The sequence below is a fragment of the Zingiber officinale genome, chromosome 5B (genome assembly GCF_018446385.1).
Source record: "Zingiber officinale cultivar Zhangliang chromosome 5B, Zo_v1.1, whole genome shotgun sequence".
Lineage (NCBI taxonomy): Eukaryota > Viridiplantae > Streptophyta > Magnoliopsida > Zingiberales > Zingiberaceae > Zingiber > Zingiber officinale.
This window is the reverse complement of record NC_055995.1, coordinates 89,372,092-89,392,347: the sequence shown is the minus strand read 5'-3', so window position 1 is coordinate 89,392,347 and position 20,256 is coordinate 89,372,092. Positions and strand designations below refer to the sequence as shown.

General features: G+C 37.4%; 1 protein-coding gene across 1 annotated transcript; it reads right to left on the bottom strand.

The window, feature by feature from the left end:
* Positions 1-88: 88 nt before the first annotated feature.
* LOC121987608 lies at positions 89-2,651 on the bottom strand. Its single transcript, XM_042541356.1, has 2 exons — positions 1,865-2,651; positions 89-1,092 (listed from the first exon to the last, which is right to left on the bottom strand). The coding sequence occupies exon 1, from the start codon at positions 2,366-2,368 to the stop codon at positions 1,970-1,972; it is 399 nt and encodes a 132-aa protein (XP_042397290.1). The 5' UTR covers positions 2,369-2,651; the 3' UTR covers positions 89-1,092; positions 1,865-1,969.
* Positions 2,652-20,256: the final 17,605 nt, after the last annotated feature.

The following is a 20,256-nucleotide window of genomic DNA, read 5'->3' as shown; positions in this document are numbered from 1 at the left end:
ATACTAAGTAGGAATAACCATGTAAAACAAGATATTAAACTCATTTGATAAAGTTATAATATTAATTAACAGAAATTTGAGCCTTAGAACAAAACACGATGAGAAATAACTAACATGATTATTTGTGATGGTTTAATGTCAGGGCAAAAACCTAGTACTTAAAACAATAAATAAAAACATATCATCAGATAATTTTTAGGTTTTCTTTCTAAAATCTTTTATGATATTTCTTTTATAATCAATATTTATCCCATGCACCTAAATGACTATGAAAATTCAAACAGCAGACTGCCATCACTTTTTCCTATTTTATCTATTAGTTAACATGCACGAATCATATTCGATATCACAGAGGTAAACGATATAACTAGCCTGTCTCTGCAATGCAATTAATGACTGACAATGCAAGTGGTGTTCGCCATCAAGCACCGTCATCATGAATTATCTCATAACCAATCAGAACTAAGTAAGCAGCTAAGACGTTCTTCTAGAATCTAGACTAAGTGAATTGCCAGTTCACCACCTATTTGCTTCATGCAAATCCCGTCTTTTGGTTTGTATCTTTCATGTGAATTTTGATAACCTTGTTAATCCTCTTAAAGAATAACACAATGACTGCAAACCAAACCTAGACTACAAAGTACAAGCAATAATAATGATCCAAAGTTTGAATGCTTATAAGTGAGAGGAAAATAACATCGATACTACCCAGGGAAAAGATGGCATCAACAACCCAACAACTTCATATGATTCCTCTTAATTATGATTCCTTTGTCCATAACATCCTAACCAGGATTGCAAAGTCACTGCATGATGCTAACTAAAATGAACATGACCCATGCCTATATTGACTCTGCAAATATTCTCTCTATATATCTATAGTTCAGAAACCAGTTTTCAAGGCAAGGAAAGATAGATGTACTGGTTATCACTGAATTTTCTGGAAATCAACTAATTATGCTATAGTGTTCAGTATATCTATATTCTCTTACCTTGACAATGCTGAAACATATATAAGCCCTTTCTTATAAGCAATAGGAAGGGAAAATTCACCTTCACTCTGTGTCACACATGAAGGTTAGCTCCTCAGAACTGCCAAAAAGAATGAAGATATGAGAAATTTTACACTAACAATGCAAAAAGGGCAAACATCTATAGTTTAGTTCCTCATTGTCCAAATGGCTTTGTATGGTGGAAGTTGTTGCCAAGGTCCTACTTTTGCTTCATTGGGGCTTGCTTCCCCGTACAATATCAAAGAATAAGAGGCTTTGGAAATTAGTCTATTACAAGAATGAATTAGATTCATATGGTGATTCATGTATCTATGGCTCTATTGTTGTTGCTTTCTGAACTAAAACTTGTTGATTCCTTGACTCAGTGGAGCAGCTCGGAAAATCCCTATAAAAATCCCTATAAAAGTTTTGATAGATCTATAATAACACTAATGAAAAGAAAAACACTTCGTAAGAAACAAGATCTATGGAAGAGATTCTCTTTGACCAATTTCAGGACTATACTTCAATATTTCCCTGAATTATAATAAATGACAAAAAGAACATTGAAAAAACTACTAGGGTTATCTATTTCTCTCTTCTTCTTTTTTTTTTGTTTTGTTAGCAAGATTTAGTTCAAAGTTAGACCGACGGAGTTTGTAATTCTCATACTACTAAAGACATCGTTCCACTTGTTCACAAGAACATTGAATCAATGAAGTCCAGCTGGATTCTTTTTAGTTTCTCTATCAAGCAAGGATAAAATAAGCCCTTTTAAATTCTCCCTGCAACCTTTGCTACTTGGAAAGTCTCTCTGACTCATGGACTAAAGTAAATCGATTGTAAATGCAGAAACTACACAGTGGCATTACCTCGAACGCTGAACGGACAACCTTCTTGGCGCGCTGAAACAGAGAGAGATTCCCTCTGCAAGAGTGTATGTGCTGGAACTAGTCAATGTCGAACTTGCGAGTGACCTAGCCGAACTGGATGTAGACGAAATCGGAGTAGGGGAGGTCGACCTTGATGTAGCTGACGTCGTACCAGATGAGATAGCTCCGGATCTGGACACCCTCGAGGTTAGAGACGGAGCCGGAGCTGGAGCCAAGGAAGCCAGACACGCGCGGGGCGTAGTAGACGACGTACTCGAAGTCGACGTAGCACTCTCCGTAGAGATCGATGACGAAGTAGCCGTTGGAAGCGACGGAGAAAGACTTGACGGTGTCGGGGAGGATGCCGGGAGGGAGGTTGTACTCCTGGAGGATGTCGTAGACAGTGGAGCTGTTGGACGGCAAGGCCGACGATTTGGCAGTCACCGCCGCGGAGAGGGAGGAAGGGAAGAAGAGAGAAAGGAGGAGGAGGAGGGAGGAGGACATGGCGATCGGGAAGGAGAAACCCGACGGATTTGGGAAGGCAAGAACAAAAATGGTTTGTTTTCAGGGAAACCCGACGGATTTGGGACAAAAAACAAGTGTTGTGGAAAAAAAACATACCAAAATGCGAAGAAGGCTTCCTATTCTCACCTAAAGGAGGAGTTGGAGGAGATGCAGTGTGATTGGACGGAGAAGCAAGGGCATGATCCTGATCGGAAGAGGAAGGGGCGTAAGGGGAAGAGGGAGATAAGGTTGAGAGAGATGGTCGGAGGTTTAGGTTTAGGTTTAGACTGAGAGAGATGGTCGGATGAAGGGGCGGGATATAGGTTTAGGTTTGGAGGAAACTTCATAGTGTTGCAAATTTTGACAAGTGGGAAAATTAAAATATTTTATTTTAGTTTATTAACATCGGATTTTAAAAATCGATGTTAAAATCGATGTCTATTAACGAAAAAAAAGCCGCTCATAGACATCGCCTAAAAAACCGAGGTCTATGAGCGAAAATCTGCGCTCATAGACACCGGTTTTTGAAAAAACCGGTGTAAAATACTCAAAGACATCGGTTTTTGCTTAAAATCGTTGTTGTTCCACCGATGTCTATGAGGGTTTTTGTTGTAGTGCGGATATATGATTTGTACTAGTGAGGGAAAGATGATGTTAGCTGCGTATCCTTTACATGACCAGACACCACGTGAAGGAAGATGGCGAAGATGAATTTTGTAAACAAATATCTCTTGGTGATTATCTTGAGGTGGTTTGAGAGAGTACTTCTCCACATCCTTTGGTAGTATAATGGTTTATAAGGTGATGACCAGTCGATTCACCTAAAAATATTCCATGTGTTGGGATCTAGCGCGCTAAACATGCGAAAAGCGCAGAGAAAATTAACTAGATCCTCTATCCAGTAGATTCATGCGAAGGGAAGAAACATTGCTAAAAACAATCTATACTAAGTTACTGTTAGAGTATATACTAAAAGCCTAGCTTTTGTATAAACATTTATTTAGAGATAAGAATCACATTGGTCAAGTATCTACATTTATATATACTGAGTGTAGTCGTTCAATTAATTTATATTGTAGATAACACGGTGTGTGGTGTCACACACAGGAGATCGTGTTATCGATTCTTTATAAATTATAAACAGTAGCTCACGACTAAGATGGAAAGGAACAAACCATTGGAATAGTCGTAGTGTAATTAGGTATTAGTTTATCTTGACTAATAAATTACACTAGTACACTCTAAGTGTATTGAGCAGGACCATTTAAGAAAAGTTCTTTTTATACTGACTTAATAAAAGAACAAGTCCTTAGTTATTATGGAAGTGTGTACTCTTAATCCTAATATAATAACAAGCACATATATTTAATATTTATGTCTTTGACTTATCAAATGGTGAGATTTAGCTTGATAAATCAAAATGCCCGATAAGTTGGGAAATGATGTTACTTATAGTGTGTCTTGTTGATTATAAAAGGAAACTGTGTCATAGTAATCTAAGTTGATAATGTCCCCAAGAGGAGCTCATAAAGATTGTAATGTTAAACCTTGCAGGTAGACTTAGTCCGATATGACGATAAGGTTGAGTGGTACTACTCTTGGACTGAGATATTAATTAAAATGAGTTATCAGTAACTCAATTAATTAGTGGACATCCGACATCTTAACCACAGGGAGATTAACACACTCATAATAAGGAGCCCAAAATGTAATTTGGGATTGGTGCGGTAGTTCAATAATAATTCTTTAATGGTATGAATTATTATTGATGAAATTAAGTTGTCTGTTCGGGGCGAACACGGGAAGCTTAATTTCATCGGGAGACCAAAACCAATTCCTCCTCTCGGTCCCTATCGTAGTCTCTTGTATATAGAGAATTATACCCACCTATTCCCACCTTCTTACCCACTCTTTGGTGGCCGGCCAAGCTAGCTTGAAACCCAAGCTAGGGCCGGCCAAGACCCAAGGATTGAGCCAAGATTAGTGGCCGGCCCTAGCTTGGAATCGAAGCTAGGTGTGGCCGGCCATATATATTATAAAAAAGATTTTATTTAAATTTTTTCTTATGTGGATTCCATGGTTTTAAAAGAGAGTTTAAAATTTATAATCTTTCCTTTTATAGCTTTTTACAAAAGATTAAGAAAAGATTTGAAATCTTTCCTTATTTGTAGATTGAAAGGTAGATTTTAATTTTAAGAAAACTTTCCTTTTTTGTAACCATGTTCATGATTTAAAAGAGAGTTTAAAAATTAAATATTCCCTTTTATAAGTTTCTACAAAAGATTAAGAAAAGATTTGATATCTTTCCTTATTTGTATATTGAAAGGAGATTTTAATTTTTAGAGATAACTTTCCTTTTTGGAAATCATCCACATGTTTAAAAGAAAGATTTTAATTTATAAAATTTCTTTTTATAAATCCACCATAAAGGGAAAAGTTATTGGAGCAAATTTTATAAATTTTCGGAAACAAATTAGGAAGTTTTAATTCTTGTGTTAATTAAAACTCTCCTTGTTTTGGAGCTTATAGGTGGCCGACCATTATAATTAAGAAGAGGAAATTGTTTTTAATTAAAATAATTTTTCCTTTTCATGGCAAAGGAATTAAGGAAGTTTTTATTTAAATTTCTTTATTTGCCAAGACCAAGGATTATAAAAGAGGGAGTAGAGGTGCCTTCATGGAAAACGACTCTATTCTATTTCTTCCTCTCTTTTCTTCCTTGGTGGTGGCCGACCCTATTGTTTTTATCTCTTCCTTTTCTTTCTTCTTCATTGGCCGAACCTTATCATCTCATGGAGCTTGAAGGTGGCCGGATTCTAGCTTGGAGAAGAAGGAGAGAAAGGAAGCATCCCTTGGAGTTTGGTGGTGGTGGCCGAACCTTGCAAGGAGAAGAAGGAGCTTAGGTGGTTCTCATCTCGGAAGATCGTTGCCCACACAACGTCCGAGATTAGAAGAGGAATACAGTAGAAGATCAAGAGGTTATTTTCTTACAAAGAAAGGTATAACTAGTAATTATTTTCCGCATCATACTAATTTTCTTTGTATAGTTATTTTTGGAAATACCAACACAAGAGGCATATGATTTTAGAGTTTTCAAATTTGTTTCGAATTTGTGTTTTTTTTTTTTTGAATTTATGATTCGATTATTCTTTTTGGTTAAACCTAGAGTTATATAAGGAAATTAAATATTAGCTTTCCTTAAAAGGCTTTGTCTAAGAAGTGGTGGTTGCTCCCATATCCAAGAAGGCCTAGTGCCTCGCCATGTTTAACCTGGAAGTCAATTTTGGAAATTAATATTTAATTGAATTTATAACATAGGTGGATTTGGATCAATAGTGTTAAGTTCTGCTTATGATCCAAGTCTAAACCATTAAGAACAGATAAGTTAAATTTAAAATAAATAATGTTAAGTTCCATTTGCGATTTCTAATTTAACTTCTAAAGTCACTGCTATTATTTGTGTGACCGAAGAAAACCAACTATTAATTAATTTGTCATAAAGATAAATTGACGAGATAATAAAATTAAAACCCCCTCTTACAAATGTTGAGATTTTGTATACGTTCACACTATCGTGACATACAAAATTCACGGTGTTTGAGGTAATTTTATTTGTCAAGTTGACAAGATAATAAAATTAATGGGTAAAACCACTCTTACAAATGTTTGGATTTGTATACGTCCACACTATCGTGACATACAATATTCACGGTGTTTGAGGTAATTTTATTTGTCATAAAGATAGGTTGACAAAGTTATTAATGGGTAAAACCCTCCTCTTACAAATGTTAAATTTTGTATACGTTCACACTATCGTGACATGCAAAATTCACGGTGTTTGAGGTGTTGGTGAATTTAAATGATATTGTTTGAGGAATCAATACTATTTTAAATTCTAAAGTCTTGACCAAATGTTTAGTGATTCTTAGGTTGTCAATCCCCTAGCTGTTATACTATAGAATAGACTTAGTAGTCCCAGTTATGATTGAAAACAAAACTTGGACATAAAGATGGACTGTCCTCTTAGAAATAAGAACAATAGAAATGTATTTTATTCATTAGTTGTTGAAACATGTGGTGTTATCTACCGGTACCTGGTGTGTAGATACAGGAGCCACTGATCATGTCTACAATTCATTGCAGGGGTTCCAGGAAACCTGACAACTATATTAAAAGGGAAAATATCGCCTATATGGGCACTGCTGCAAAAGTAGCAGTTGTTGCAGTGGGAGATGTTTATCCTCCGATAGGAATAAAACATGGATTTTGAGAAATTGTCTTTATGTACTAAGTTTAGAAAGAACTAGTTTTCAGTTTCTAAACTATTCAAAGAACTTGATATTCTGTCTCTTTTGATAACAAAGTTGTTATCAAGGAAAAGAGGTAAGATATCTGTTCTGGTACGTTGGTTGACAATAAATTCCACGATGCAACAAATAAAAATTAATAATACATTTTCTAACTCTAATAAGAGAAAGCAACCTTCAGAAAAGAACCAATCATATCTTTGACATCTAAGGCTAGGTCATATTAACTTAAGTAGGATTCAAAGGATAATAGCCGATGAACTTTTGGGTTCATTGGTGGTGGAAACTTTCCAACCTGCAAGTCTTGCTTAGAAGAAAAAAATGACCAAGAGACTTTTTAAGTCTAAGGGGTATAAAGCCAAAGACGTGTTGGAATTGGTTCATTCTGATTTGTGTGGACCTATGACTATCCAGGCAAGAGGAGTTTTCGAATATTTCGTCTATTTTATAGACAACTATTCAAGATACAGGTACATTTACTTGATGCACCGCAAGTCTAAGTGTTTGATAAGTTCAAAGAGTACTAGGCTGGTGTGGAGTAATGTCAAGGTAAAAGTATCAAGACACTACGATGAGATCGTAGTGGCGAATATCTTGGGAGAGTTTAGGAGTCACTTATCAGAAGTCGGGATTCAATCCCAATTAACTGTACCTGGTACACCCCAATAGAATGGTGTAGTAGAAAGAAGGTATAGGACTCTTATGGAAATGATTAGATTGATGATGAATTATTCAGAAAATTACCAAATTCATTTTGAGGATATACTCTGGAAACGGAAGTGAACATAGTACCTTCTAAGTCAGAACTCTCTACTCACATAGAATTATAGAATAAGCGTAAGCCTAATTTGAAGCATATTCGGATTCGGAGTAGTCCAACACATGTGCTGAAGGGAGACACTCATAAGTTGGACAGGAGTTCACTTGTTTGTGGGTTATCCTAGAGAAACGAAAGAAGGTTTATAGTCCTTAAAATCAAAAGGTCATGGTTAGCACCAATGCCCAATTTTTAGAAGAGGAATATGTAATGAACCACAAGCCCATAAGTAAATTTGTTCTTAAGGAAATAATAAAGGACACGTCTAATTTAGTACCAACTGTACAAGATGAAATATCACAAGAAATTACAACACGTATCACAACTGATATACAATTACATGCAGTGCCTCGTCGTAGTGGGAGAATTGTTAAGCAACCCTAAAGCTTCTTGTTTTGGGAGAATTATTGGACTTGATCCCTAGTGAACATGAACCTAATCCCCGGACATATGACGAAGCACTCCAAGATAAAGATGCAGCATCTTGGTAAAGAGCAATGAATACAGAATTAGAATATATGTATTATAATAAAGTCTGGAAGCTTGTAGAACCACCAAATGGTGTAAAAGCCATTGGGTGTAAATAGGTCTACAATAGGAAAAGAGGCATAGACAGGAAGGTGGAAACTTTCAAAGCAATGCTTGTTGAAAAAGGAAACTTTTTCACTGGTAGTCATGCTTAAGTCTATCCGGATTCTTTTATCTATATGGACTATGAGATTTGGTAAGTGGATGTCAAGACAGTTTTCCTTAATAGAAGTCTTGAAGAAAATATCCATATAAAGCAACCAGAAGGGTTCATCGCAAAGGGCAAAGAGCAACTTGTATGCAAGCTCAATCAGTCTATGAACTGAAGAAAAGCTTCAAGGTCTTGGTTCATCCGATTTAATGAAGTAATCCAGACCTATGGATTTATTCAGTGTCCAGATGAGTCTTGTGTATACAAGTAGTGTGATGGAACGTGGTGGTATACGTAGATAATATTTTTGATAGTTGGAAATAATATCAAAGTGTTGTCGGAAGTAAGGGTATGGTTGTCCAAGAAATTCGATATGAAGGACTTGGGAGAATGCGCACATATTCTTGGGATCAAAGGGATCACAAGAAAAGAATGTTGTACTTATTCCGAGCTTCATACTATCCTAGCTCGTTTTAGCATGCAAGACTCCAAGAAAGGCTTTCTACCTTTCAGGCATGGAGTAGCTTTATCTAAAGAGATGTCTCCGAAGACATCAAAGAAGATAGAGGACATGTAGGCAGTTCCTTATGCTTCGATTATCGGAAGCCTAATGTATGCTATGTTGTGCACGAGACCGGATTTCTGCTTTGCCGTAGGTATGGTTAGCAGATATCAAAGTAACCCAGGACCGGGACACTAGACTGCCGTAAAGCATATGCTAGTTTACAAGGCAGATAATTTGGTCTCTGTGGGTTACACGAATTTTGACTTCCAATCAGATAAGGGACAATAGTAAGTCAACCTCGGGGTTTTGTGTTTACTTTAGGAGGTAAAGCCATAACTATGGAGGAGTGTTAAGCATAGGCGCTTTTCAGACTCCACTATGGAAGTTGAGTATGTGGCAGCCTCAAAGGCAGTCATAGAAGCTTAATAACTCAGTAACCTTAAGATGGACTTAGATATGATTTTTAGTTTGTCCGAAGATTATTACAATTTATTGTAATAATAGTAGTGCAGTAGCAAACTCGAAGAAATCATGAGTCCATAAGGCAAGTAAACACAATAGAGCGCAAGTACCACCCAATACGAGACATCGTATAATGAGGAGAAGTTGTTGCTGCCTAGATTGCATCAGGTGATAACCTGTAGATCCTTTCACTAAGGTCCTTAAGGCAAGAGCTTTTGATGGGTATGTTGAAGGGTTGGGAATAAGATGTATGGCAGCATTTATGGTAACATAGTCTTTTAGTATAAGTGGGAGATTGTTAGAGTATATATACTAAAAGCCTAGCTTTTGTATAAACATTTATTTAGAGATAAGAATCACATTGGTCAAGTATCTACATTTATATATACTGAGTGTAGTCGTTCAATTAATTTATATTGTAGATAACACGGTGTGTGTTGTCACACACAAGAGATCATGTTATCGGTTCTTTATAAATTATAAACAGTAGCTCACGACTAAGATGGAAAGGAACAAACCATTGGAATAGTCGTAGTGTAATTAGATATTAGTTTATCTTAACTAATAAATTACACTAATACACTCTAAGTGTATTGAGCAGAACCATTTAAGGAAAGTTCTTTTTATACTGACTTAATAAAATAACAAGTCCTTAGTTATTATGGAAGTGTGTGCTCTTAATCCTAATATAATAACACACACATATATTTAATATTTATTCTTTGACTTATCAAAGGGTGAGATTTAGCTTGATAAATCAAAATGCCTGATAAGTTGGGAAATGATGTTACTTATAGTGTGTCTTGTTGATTATAAAAGGAAACTGTGTCCTAGTAATCTAGGTTGATAATACCCCCAAGAGGAGCTCATAAAGATTGTCATGTTAAACCCTGCGGGTGAACTTAGTCCGATATGACAATAAGGTTGAGTGGTACTACTCTTGGACTGAGATATTAATTAAAATGAGTTGTCAGTAACTCAATTAATTAGTGGACATCCGACATCTTAAATACAGGGAGACTAACACACTCATAATAAGAAGGAGCCCAAAATGTAATTTGGGATTGGTGCGGTAGTTCAATAATAATTCTTTAGTGGTATGAATTATTATTGATGAAATTAAGTTGTCTGTTCGGGGCGAACACGGGAAGCTTAATTTCATCGGGAGACCAAAACTAATTCCTCCTCTCGGTCCCTATCGTAGTCTCTTGTATATAGAGAATTATACCCACCTATTCCCACCTTCTTACCCACTCTTTGGTGGCCGGCCAAACTAGCTTGGAACCCAAGCTAGGGCCGACCAAGACCCAAGGATTGAGCTAAGATTAGTGGCCGACCCTAGCTTGGAATCCAAGCTAGGTGTGGCCGGCCACATATATTATAAAAAGGATTTTATTTAAAATTTTTCTTATGTAGATTCCATGGTTTTAAAAGAGAGTTTAAAATTTATAATCTTTCCTTTTATAGCTTTCTACAAAAGATTAAGAAAAGATTTGAAATCTTTCCTTATTTATAGATTGAAAGTTAGATTTTAATTTTAAGAAAACTTTCCTTTTTAGTAACCATGTTCATGATTTAAAAGAGAGTTTAAAAATTAAATATTCCCTTTTATAAGTTTCTACAAAAGATTAAGAAAAGATTTGATATCTTTCCTTATTTGTAGATTGAAAGGAGATTTTAATTTTTAGAGATAACTTTCCTTTTTGGAAATCATCCACATGTTTAAAAAAAAAGATTTTAATTTATAAAATTTCCTTTTATAAATCCACCATGAAGGAAAAAATTATTGGAGAAATTTTTATAAATTTCCGGAAACAAATTAGGAAGTTTTAATTCTTATGTTAATTAAAACTCTCCTTGTTTTTGGAGCTTATAGGTGGCCGACCATTATAATTAAGAAGAGGAAATTGTTTTTAATTAAAATAAAATTTCCTTTTCATGGCAAAGGAATTAAGGAAGTTTTTATTTAAATTTCCTTATTTGCCAAGACCAAGGATTATAAAAGAGGGGGTAGAGGTGCCTTCATGGAAAACGACTCTATTCTATTTCTTCCTCTCTTTTCTTCCTTGGTGGTGGCCGACCCTATTATTTTTCTCTCTTCCTTTTATTTCTTCTTCATTGGCTGAACCTTATCATCTCATGGAGCTTGAAGGTGGCCAGATTCTAGCTTGGAGAAGAAGGAGAGAAAGGAAGCATCCCTTGGAGCTTGGTGGTGGTGGTCGAACCTCATCTATTCTTGGAGTACTTGTGGTGGCCAAACCTTGCAAGGAGAAGAAGGAGCTTAGGTGGTTCTCATCTCAAAAGATCATTGTTGACACAACGTCCAAGATTAGAAGAGGAATACGGTAGAAGATCAAGAGGTTATTTGCTTACAAAGAAAGTTATAACTAGTAATTATTTTCCGCATCATACTAGTTTTTTTTGTATAGTTATATTTGGAAATACCAAATACAAGAGGCATATGATTCTAGAGTTTTTGGATTTGCTTCAAATTTGTGTTTCTTTTGTTTTATTTTTCAAATTTGTGATTCGATTATTCTTTTTGGTTAAACCTAGAGTTATATAAGGAAATTAAATATTAGCTTTTCTTAAAAGGCTTTGTTTAGGAAGTGGTGGTTGCTCCCATATCCAAGAAGGCCTAGTGTCTCGCCATGTTTAACCTAGAAGCTAATTTTGGAAATTAATATTTAATTGAATTTATAACATAGGTGGATTTGGATCAATAGTGCTAAGTTCCGCTTGCGATCCAAGTCTAAACCATTAAGAACAGATAAGTTAAATTTGGAATCAATAATGTTAAGTTCCGTTTGCGATTCCTAATTTAACTTCTAAAGAACACAATAGGTTGTTTAGGAAAGGTTCGACACTTGTACAAAATTTTTATACAGTGGAATCAGTACGATCTTCCTAGGACCAACTAATAGTTACATGATAGGATTATGCCCTTGATGCGTGCACACGATCTCCCAACAGCTCGGATCTTAGCACAATCACACGTCCGCGCCTCTACGATATCCACATGAACAAGCCTTGCCTTTGTTTGTCTCATAAACTCATAAGATGGAGATGGAAATCAGTCAAGGTTGTGCTAGCAACCGCAATGGTGATTTCGGCCAAGAGAAGGAAGGAGGAGGAAGAAGAAGACCAAAGGCTTTCACCTTCTCATCTAATGAAACATATCATCCAAAATGATATATATATCCATCTCATGAATACCAAGGGTTTTGTCCTTTCATCTTCCAATCCAATGGCTCAAAAGTAACCATTCAATCCAATGATTCAATTTTGACCATTTAAATCCTTGGTGAACTTGAGTTTACCCAATAAGTCTAACTCATTATTCTCATGCAATTTCGAATTCAATGAATCATTATTTCATTTATTCGAATTGACTCAATGAGTCTAGTTTGAATTGGACTCAATCCAACAATTGGATCCATTTGAGTCTTACTCAATAAGTCCAATTCAGATTAGACTTAATCCAATGAACTCATCTCCATATCTACTTGTTCTTTGTGTGTGACCTAATAGATTCTCGTAACATTGGCAATGCACCAAAATCAACATTTAGATACATAAGCAATGAGCGACATCTAGCAAGGCATCATTGCTACCCAAGTGACGAGAAAGTCGAGATTCGACCTAACCTTTCCGTGGTTATTATTTTGTATGACTTGATCCCTCTATCCTTGATATCTAGATTGATCAATGAGGCATAGACCGTGTTATCCTCTTATCAACCTTTGTGTTTCTTAATCTCTAAGTAGACACACTCAATCAAATAAGCTCAATATCTCATATTGACTCATTTGCGTATGACCATGCTTTCTTGTGTCCTACTAATCAAGGGGCCCACAGATATCACTTCTGTCATATGGAAGGGATATATCCTATCTACATCACTCACATCCCTCCGTATAATTCATTGCATACCCAGCGATCGACTTTATTGTCCACCTTGTTACAGATGACGTTTGACGATACCAAAGTATACAACTCCTTATGTAGGGAACCGTAGTGACTTCAGGTCTAAGGACTATTTATACCAATAGTCACATGAGAATGTTTATGACACTCATATAACGATCCATGAAATATTTTCATGGCGGGTTATTCAGTATATATTCTCTAATATATACCCATGTGTCAACCTGATATCTCATATCCATGACTTGTGAGATTAAGTCATCCGCTGACCTACATGCTAGTCTCAACGCATTAATATTGTCCTAGTATATTAATGCTTGACTAGGAATAGTTAAGAGTAGTGTTCTATGTATATCTACAATATCTCACTATTAATTCAACCAATTAATATGATGAAGATAAGAACCTACTACACAAGAACATTATTATACTTATTCAATCAGTACTGAACTGAAATAAATATAATAAACAACTTTGCCTTTTATTAATAGTAAAATATATGATACAAAAATAAACTCTTTACAATCATCTCATAATTGGTATTAGGGCTAATACTAACAATCTCCCATTAACACTAGTGTCAATCACTGAGGTATCGGATACCCATTGACCTAGTATGACCATCATGCTTTCCCTGTGTCAAAGCCTTGGTCAAGGGATCCGCAATGTTAGCATCGGTCAAGACTCTTCATATCCTCACATCTCCTCTATTGATGATCTCTCGAATGAGATGGAATCACCGGAGTATGTGTTTATATCTCTGATGAGAGTGAGGTTCCTTAGCCTATGCAATAGCCCCATTGTTGTCATAATAGAGGTCTATTGGGTTCTCTACACTAGGAACAACACCAAGTTCTATAATGAACTTCCTTATCCAAACAGCCTCCTTTGCTACAGCTGAAGCAGCAATGTACTCGGCTTTTGTTGTAGAGTCAGCGACTGTGTCCTACTTTGAACTCTTCCAGCTCACATCACCACCATTTAAGCAAAACACATACCCTGACTATGATCTGTAATCTTCCTTGTCAGTTTGGAAGCTAGCATCGATGTAACCCTTTACAACAAGCTCTTCATCGCCTTTAAAGATCAAGAAATAATCTTGAGTCCTTCTCAAGTACTTAAGAATATTCTTGACTGTTGTCCAGTGACCTTCACTTGGATCTAACTGGTATCTGCTCGTCATGCTCAACGCATACAAGAAATCTGGGTGAGTACAAAGCATGACGTACATGATAGACCCTATAGCAGATGCATAAGGAATCTGATCCATGTGGTCCCTTTCTTTCTTAGAAGAAGGACATTGAGTCTTCGAAAGACTCACACCAAGTGACATAGGCAGGAACCCCTTCTTGAATTTTCCATAGCAAAATGTTTACGCACCTTGTTAATGTACGTACTCTGGCTTAGGCCAAGCAATCTTTTAGATCTATCTCTATAGATCTTAAGGCCTAAAATATAGGTTGCTTCACCTAAGTCTTTCATTGAAAAATAATTCCCAAGCCAAGTCTTCATTGCCTGAAGAGTAGGGATATCATTTCCAATGAGAAGTATGTCATCTACATATAATATGAGAAAGATGATTGTGCTCCCACTAACTTTCTTGTAGACACAAGGTGCATCTTCATTCTTAATGAAACCAAACATTTTGATTGCATCATCGAATCGAAAATTCCAGCTTTTAGAAGCTTGCTTTAATCCATAAATGGATCGTTACAACTTACATACCTTTCCAGCATGCTCTGGATCAACAAAATCCTCAGGTTGTGTCATGTACACATCCTCAAGTAGATTTCCATTAAGAAATACGGTTTTGACATCCATCTGCCAGATCTCATAATCATAGTAAGCAGCAATAGTAAGCATGATCCGAATGGACTTAAGCATCGCAACTGGTGAAAAAGTTTTATCATAGTCTATACCATGAATTTGCTTGAAACCTTTAGCTACCAATCTACCTTTATAGGTATGCATATGGCCATCTATGTCAGTCTTCACTTTGAAGACCCACTTACACTCAATGGGTTTGATCCCTTCAGGTGGATCAACCAAAATCCATACTTGGTTAGTGTACATGGATTCCATTTCGGATCTCATGACCTCTAGCTATTTTTCAGAATCTAGGCTCTGTACAACTTCCTGATAAGATGTAGGCTCATCAAGACCAATAAGTAATACATCACCGTGGTCAAACAAGAGAAATGAATATCTCTTAGGTCGACGGCGAGTCCTATCAGATCTGCGTAGAGCTTGTGCTACTTGAACAGATTGTTGTTCCACAACTTCTTGTGGTGTAACAAAATCCTGATCCATAATATCTTGTGGTACCTATTCAATTTCCATCAAGGCGTCGGTGCTAGTTTGTGTATCTTGAATTTCTTCAAGATCGACTTCGCTACCACTAGCTTTTCTAGAAACAAATTCCCTTTCTAGAAAGACACTAGTTCTAGTAACAAACACATTACCTTGTGTGGGATTATAGAAGTAATATCCCTTTGTCTCCTTGGGATACCCAACAAAATAATACTTGTCTGATTTGAGTCCTAAATTATCTGAGAATTATCGTTGAACATAAGTCTCACAACCCTAAATCTTCATAAAAGACATCTTGGGACTCTTCTCAGTCCATATCGTATATGGTGTCTTTATGACAACCTTAGATGGAACTCGGTTAAGTGTGAAAGCGGCTGTCTCTAGAACATGTCCTCAGAGGAAGTAGGAAGATCTGTATGACTCATCATCGATCATACCATATCTAATAAAGTACGATTTCTTCTTTCTGATAAACCATTCCATTGTGGTGTTCCAGGTGGAATGAGTTGAGATATTATCCCACACTCAACGAGATGGTCATGAAACTCTTGGCTAAGATATTCCCCACCTCGATCTGATCAAAGCATCTTAATACTCTTTCCAAGTTAGTTTTGTACTTCATTCTTGAATTCTTTGAAATTTTCAAAGGATTCTGACTTGTGTTTCATCAGATACACATAACCGTATCTACTGAAATCATTAGTGAAGGTAATGAAGTAATAATAGCCTCCTCTAGCTACTATTCTGAAAGGGCCACATACATCAATATGTATGAGTCCTAGCAGATCATTAGCCCTTTCGCCTTGTCCACTAAATGGAGTCTTTGTCATATTACCTTGAAGACAAGATTCGCATGCCTCATATGATTCAAAATCAAATGAGTCTCAAAGTCCATCCTTATGGAGTTGGGATATGCGACTCTCATTTATGTGACCCAAGCGACAATTCAGAGATATGTTTGGTTCAAATCATTAGACTTGAACCGTTTGGTATTTATGTTATAGATTGGGTTTTCAAAGTCTAGAACATAGAGGTCATTCATAAGAAGTGCACTACAATATAACATATCATTGAAATAAACGGAACAACATTTGTCCTTTATTACAAATAAAAAACCTTTCTTGTCCAAAGAAGAAACAGAGATAATGTTCTTTGTCAAAGTGGGCACATAACAGCACTCTTCTAGTTCTAAAACAAGCCCAGTGGGCAAAGATAAGGAATAGGTTCCTACAGAGACGACAACAACTCTTGCATCATTACCTACTCATAGGTCCACTTCACCCTTTGCCAATGCTCTACTATTTCTCAGCCCCTGCACATTAGTATAAATGTGAGACGCACATCCGGTATCTAATACCCATGAAGAAGAAATAGATAGATTGACTTCTATAATATATATACCTGAGGCAGAAGTCCCACTTCTCTTCCATTTCAGTTCCTCTAGGTATACCTTGCAGTTCCTCTTCCAGTGTCCGGTCTCACCGCAGTGGAAGCAGGTTCCTTCCTTAGCAACCCCACCTTTGGGTTTCAGTGCATGAGTCTTGCCCTTTCCTTTGGCTTGGGTCTTACCCTTACCTTTAGGCTTCCACTTGCATTTGCCCTTAGACACTATCAAAATGGAACCAGGCTTTGCCTTCTTAAGGTTGAGTTCAACAATTCTCAACATGCTCAACATTTCAGGCAGTGGTTTGTCAATTTCATTCATGTTATAGTTCATGATGAATTGACTATAACTATTAGGCAACGACTGCAGAATAAGGTCAATGGCCAATTCTTGGCCTAGTGGAAATCCTAACCTTTGTAGATTCTCCACATACCCGATCATTTTGAGCATATAAGGCCCTACGGGACTTCCTTCTTACATTCTGCATTGAAACAGTGCTTTAGAGATCTCAAATTTCTCATGTCTTTCTTGTCCTTGATATAGTTGTCTAAGGTGTTCAACCATATCATAAGCATTCATGTTCTCATGTTACTTTTGAAGCTCAGAGTTCATGGTGGCGAGCATAAAGCATGACACATCTAATGCATCATTTTGATTTTTTTTGTAAGCATCCCTATCAGCTCTAGTGGCAGTAGCGGGGGGTGCTTCAGGAATAGGCTACTCTAGGACATACAATTTCCATTCTTGCTTGAGAACTATTCTCAAGTTTCTGTACCAGTCCAGGAAATTAGCTCCATTGAGCTTGTCCTTATCAAGGACAGATCGCAGAGAGAGTGTGTTCGACGTACTTGATGACATGGTAATCTACAACAGAATAATACAGAACTTAGTATCATATATCGATCATTTAATTAGGCTTTTAATTAAATGATTCTCCCACTGAATTCTAAAGTCTAAAAAGCAAAGATATTCAAGTGGGACAAGATCCACATTATACCTCATCTTGAGTTAGCTTTGGCTAATCACCCAAGACTTGTATAAATTAGGTATGCAACATATATCAATTAGACAAGATCCATATTATACCTTATCTTGAGTTAGCTTTGGCTAATCACCCAAGACTTAGTACAACTTAGGTAGACAATGTTTACCAATTACATTCTATGTAACTCTTGTATCTTTTGGTGAACAAGACTATTTGTTCATTTGACCATCTCATGAAATTCATATTATAGCTCATCTTGATTTAGTTTTGGCTAATTGCCTAAGATTAGTACAATTTGAATTTCATCTTATGGGATATGCCTTTAAGTTCTCATTCTAATGAGACAACTAAGTTAAGTTGCACCCAAGTTTAATAGTCGGATATCACAATTGTCCTGTTGCACTCTCGGAAGATAAATTGAGTCACTTTGCTTTGGCAAAACCTCATTACAATTGATCGAGCTAGATGTGGGTACTAAACTTTGGTAGGCATATACTAAAAGACCTAATTATGTTTAAATTAAGCATGTATCACATACAATCAAGGCACACATCACATATATGCATAAATGAAAATGTGACATGGTTATGGCCCCCATAAACTACGATCTTCTCAAGCCAATGAGAAGAGCGATAAGTCAACCTAGGTCTAAGTAGCTTCTCCAAGCGCTTCCTTGGTTGTCGTGTGTTGTTGTCCTTCCTTCCTTTTCACCCGTCGTCAAGTAGACTAACTTCTTTCTAATTTGTACATTACAAAATCTAAAGAAACTCGAGTTACATTTGAGTGTAGTATAAATTACAACAAGAATAAAAGGATGAAGGCACGACACGCAAGCCGTATTATGAATTACAACATACACACACATCCAATCACATTGGGGTTTAAAGGGCCATAACCATGTACCATGTCATATATATTCACAATATCTTTATTGTTAGAACCCCAAGGTGTTTTGATGTGATCAAACAAGTTACGTTAGGTCCTGTTTTGTCTAACCCTTGTGTCTAAGTGTGCAGGAGCTTAGGAACACAAGAAGTCGAGCGGAAGATGTGGCTAACGAGAAGGACGACACGGGGAGAGAGCCGACGGGCTCGGTGCGTCCGAGGGATGAGGTGACCGCGGAAGAGTACACCGGTGGACGAGAAGAACGTGCACGACGTTCGAGGGACGAGAAACCAGGAAGGAAGGCTGCTCAAGGAGAAGGCCGGAACCTAGGTTCGGGTGAGCCCTATTCCAGATGGCCGAGATCACCCAGGCTAGCGGAGCCGGAACACAAGACCCGGACCGAGACGAGCTCAACCGGAGCAGTGGAACCGGACTACAAAAAGTCAACAAGGTTGACTTAAGTGGTCCGGGCGCCCGAAATCATTCCGGGCGCCCTAGGCACCTTTTGAGGGTCCGGGCGTCCGCAACCCAAAACTCATCCACGATGATGTGGACGTTGACTGAATATTGGGGGATAAAGTTTTATCCCCCCAGGGCGCCCGGAACCCCTTCGGGGCACTTCGACCAGTGCTATAAATATAGCACTGATCTGCACAGCTTAAGCAACTCACTTGTAATCAGTTTTCTCTGTGCTTTCATTTATGTTCTTTTTATTTGTGCTGTCAACGCTGTAAAGAGGCTACTCCACCCTAAGGAGATCATCAGATAGTGCGCTTACTTTCCTTGGATTAACAATCCCCTGATTGCAAACCAAGTAAACCTCTGTGTCTGATTTACATTTTATTAGTCTCTCTATTTTTGTACCAAGGCGCTTCAGGAGGACTAACCGCCGATCGAAGCAATGAGATGGGCGGACCAAGCATCGTTCCACCAAAATTCGAGGGGAACTTCGCAGACTGGAAGCGTCGTATGGAGGTATTCCTAAAAACTGATTTCGAAATTCAGTCTATTATTAAGTATGGTTTTCTAGCTCCGACGAATCAAGATGGAGAACAAAAAGAAGAGAGCCTTTGGACAAAGAAGGAGCAGAATGAGTCTGTAGCAAACAGTCGTACGAAATATCACCTGTTGAGCGTGTTACCGCCTCAAGAGGTCAACCGCATCGGAAGCTATTCATCTGCTAAAGAACTCTGGGAGAAGTTCCTGGAATTCCACGAAGGCACGTCCGAAGCGAAACTCGCTAGAAGAGACAACCTCCGGAACAAGCTAATGAACATCCGTCTGGAAAAAGGTGAGAAGGTAGCCAATTTACACGCGAAGGTAAAGGAATTAATTACTAGTCTCAAGAACCTCGGTGAAACGGTAACCAACCGAGACACTATATGTTATGCGCTCAACGCGTTTCCCAGAACTCCAGAATGGGCATCAATCGTCGACGCCTACTATATTTCAAAAGATCTGGAGGTAAGTACTTTAGAAGAATTGTTCTCTACTCTTGAATTGCATGAAACCAGGTGTGTAGGGATAACAAAGGAATCAAGCCAGATGATCGCACTAAATGCAACCAAAAGGGATGAACCCGAGTCAGCCTCAAAAGAGGATCAGGAAGCATACATGGTAAGAAACT

Bases quoted from the DNA above. Each gene is read 5' to 3' on its own strand.
- LOC121987608 (XM_042541356.1), bottom strand. From the start codon at position 2,368: ATGTCCTCCTCCCTCCTCCTCCTCCTTTCTCTCTTCTTCCCTTCCTCC.